General features: G+C 28.9%; 1 protein-coding gene across 1 annotated transcript; it reads right to left on the reverse strand.

The window, feature by feature from the left end:
* Positions 1–812: 812 nt before the first annotated feature.
* LOC107851775 (ammonium transporter 1 member 2) lies at positions 813–2200 on the reverse strand (the record flags this gene model as incomplete). The annotated part of the gene is given in 1 exon segment (XM_016696857.2): positions 813–2200. A coding segment is annotated over 1 exon segment (1108 nt), but the record flags the coding sequence as incomplete, so codon positions are not given.
* Positions 2201–3957: the final 1757 nt, after the last annotated feature.

Consider the following 3957-nt stretch of genomic DNA (forward strand, 5'->3'; position numbering starts at 1 on the left):
GGTTGTGGAAACATAATACTAGGGTAAGGAGCTAGGTAGAAACCAATTTTCTACTAATACTCTCGCTTCTCTATGCGCTAATGTCTTCCGCATTAGGTATATCTTCTATAACATTTTCTCATATAATTATTGTATTCAAGATCCTAATGCGCATTAAGTTTAAAATTTACATCTTAAATATTATTAAGCTTATAAAGTACTTTTAAATCTTTTACCTGTACATTCTGACAATTTATGGTAATCACTTTGTTAACTATTCGAATGAAATGCTTGACTGTTGTATCTCATATTCTCATCTAACTAAGCGATTGTCTGAAATTAGCCCGAAATTTTCACTATGGTACTAGATTTGGAGCTTCAAAAATCTGTCTTGCTTCATGCAATGACGATATATATTCCACTATTGAGTAACCCGCAATAGCAGGTCAGGTTTCTTTTTGATAGTATAGAATATTTTATACATTGACATTACACAAAATTTAAATTCTAAAAATTATATTAAAACGTACATTTTACTCATATGTTTTATTTTCTAAGAGAAATTAATATATTAGTATCGGAGATATGACAGTTTATAATACTCGTAATCAAGTAATTCTTTTAGTTACAACATTACATGAATTTAAAAGGGGAAGAAGAAGTCAAAACTATTCCTGCTTTTTAATTAGACAGGAGCTAGTTACATTGTGCTATCTAGTTGTCGATAAGGTAACATATCTTTAAAGACCACATGCTTAACAAATCTCATTGTGTTATAAAAATTAGCATTGGACAAACCAGATAATGGATTTGAAGTTAATGAACATCATAAGTGGCTGAAGTCCAGGTAATAATATTCTACTATTATGAGTAGTATTTATTTACATTTTTAGAACAATACAGACCACACACTAAAAACAGACAAGAAGACACCATACAATAAAGGGTAGCTCAAATAACCAAAAGCTTTTTGTAAAAACTATTGGGGAATTTTTATCATGTATTATAGTCTTGATCTTAATTAATCTAGGGCGACCATCCTATAATTGAACACTATTAATTAAATTACCTTTCTAATATTTTATTTTCAACTTCTTTGTTTTTGTTTGTTTGTTACACAGCCACAGATCTGTTGTGATGATGATCAGGTGTAGGAGTATCTGTTGGTTCAATTCTTGTCATCTTGAATCCAGGCATAGAAGAACCTTCATCTTCATCATGATATATATATGCAAATCCACCATGTCTTGTTAAATCCATTCCTGCTGTTTCATCTTCGCGCGATATTCTCAACAACTTGAACTTATGTAACAAAAAGAACAATGGTCCCATTGTCACACTCACCCATCCAATAATCACAAGAATCTGAATAATTTGTGAACCTAATAATTTCCTGCCACCTCCCATGAACAATCCATATGGCCTATTAGGAAATCCTGGATATACTTCGTTAACGTACTCTTTTTTTGCGAATAATCCTGTGAATATTATGCCCCATGAACCACAACCGCCATGGAGTTGTGCTGCTTCTAGCGGATCGTCATATTTTAATTTTGTTGCCAATTTATTGAAACCAATTAGAACCCAAGCTGCTACAAATCCACAAACAATAGCAGCCCATGGTTCAACAACAGCACAACCTGAAGTAATTGCTGCAAATCCCCCTAGTAAACCATTACAAACATCAACCACATTCCAATGTCCCACTAAAAGTCTCTTACCAAATAATGTTGTGAGTGCAGCAGTGCAACCAGCCAATGTGGTTGTGACAGCTGTCCTCCCTATTGCACTCCATTGACCATAATAAGTACCCTTTGTACTATCACTATAAGATTTGAGTATGGTTAAAAATGAACCGGGGTTAAACCCATACCAACCAAACCAAAGCAAGAAAGTACCCAATACTACTAGTGAAGCACTGTGACCTCTTAAAGTAACAGACCGGCCGATCCGGTCGAACCGGCCAATTCTTGGTCCTTCAATAAAAGCCCCCCATAGACCGGCAATGCCACCAACCATATGAACAACACCTGAACCGGCAAAGTCAATAACCCCTGAACCGAATAATAAGTTGCCATCGGTTTTTGACGCACTGGCCCAACCATCAGCGGACCAGAACCAGTGTGAAACAATAGGATACACAAAACCGGTCAAGAAAGAGGAGTAAATGAGGTACGCCACAAATTGTGTCCTTTCAGCTATGGATCCACTGGTGATACCTATAAATAAAAAGTTTACGCTTAGGTCAGAGAGGGAACGAAAAATTTTACAATGGGAGGGTCATAGCCAACAAGAGTTGCGTGATCCTTCATTAATATTTTGACATATAAGTTGTGGTCTTATTTTTTAAAATTTATAGTAAAAGTAACGAAGGAAATATATTTATATAATTCATATGGATCTTAATTAGTAAAATAAATTATATTAAGTACATATAAAAAATGAGAAGAATTATATGGCTCTTGTATAAAAAATATGTACGGTAAAAATGTAATTTTTTTCTTTATGATTTTATAAAAATACACGTAAACTTTTGATCATTATTTGAGATAAAAATTACACCAAATTTATTATAGATCCTTTTTTTTATTAATAGATATTTCATTCGTTTAAATTTATGATTTCTTTTTAAAATTTTAAAAAAGACATTTTTATATCAGTACAATAACATTCCTCATGTAATATCACAAATGAGATTTGAGAAAGGTAGAGTGTATGCAAACTTTATCAAAGGGAATGCTTCATCTTTTTTATTTTATTAATAATTTAATTATAAAATAATATATAATTTTTACTCCCAATTAATAATTTATAACAACATAAATTTTTCAGTTATAAAATACTATATTTTATCTCAATTCAAAATTATTTATTTTTTTAAAATATATACCGAGTCAAAACTTTCACATAAACTAAAATATATAAAATATGTGTAAAATTGACACATAGACAATATGCCTTATTTATTCAATTTTATAATTAAAATGCAATGAAACTCAATCTATCAATATTTATAAGGATCTTCTTGGTTATAAAATATTAATGTGAGTAACTTTTTTTTCCAGAATAATTTTTTTCATTTATGTTTAAAACTCAATGTTTGACTTTAAAAGCAATGTTGAGTTTGTTTTTCAATAGAATTTACACTTTTATGCGTAAGTTAAATACTTATTTTTCTACTAATCTAAAACATTGAAATATTATTTTATATATTTATGTGAAAGTTTTGACTCGGTACATATTTAAGAAAATAAAAAAATTTGAATTGAAATAAAATATAGCATTTTATAATCCGAAAATTTGTGTTCTTATAAATTATTAATTGGGAGTAAAGATTATATATTATTTTATAATTAAATTATTAATAAAATAAAAAAAGATGGAGCACCCCCTCTGATAAAGTTTGCATATACTCTACCTTTCTCAAATCTCATTTGTGATATTTCATGGGAAATGTTATTGCTCTAAATACAAAAATATGTCCTTTTTAAAAATTTTAAAAGAAATCATAAATTTAAACGAATGAAATATCTATTAATAAAAATAGGATCAATACGTAAAATTTGGTGTAATTTTTATCTCAAATAATGATCAAAAGTTTATGTGAAATTTTATGAAATCATAAAGAAAAAAATTATATTTTTACCGTACACGTTTTTGCATATGAGTGTCACATAATTCTCCTTTTTTTATTTTTTATATTTATTTAACACAATTTATTTTATCAATTAAGACTCGGATGAATTATATAAATATATTTTGTCTCTCTTATTCATTACTTTCATTATAAAATTTTAAAGATAAAGGTCCATAACTTATGTATCAAAAAATTAATGGAGGGTCACACAACTTTTGTTGGTTGTGACTCTCCCATTGTAAAATTTTCTGAGAGGGAACAAGTGGATGAGAAAAATAAACAATACGTAATACTATAATAATAATAATAATAATAATAATAATAATAATAATAATAATAAT

The sequence above is a fragment of the Capsicum annuum genome, chromosome 12 (assembly GCF_002878395.1).
Source record: "Capsicum annuum cultivar UCD-10X-F1 chromosome 12, UCD10Xv1.1, whole genome shotgun sequence".
NCBI lineage: Eukaryota > Viridiplantae > Streptophyta > Magnoliopsida > Solanales > Solanaceae > Capsicum > Capsicum annuum.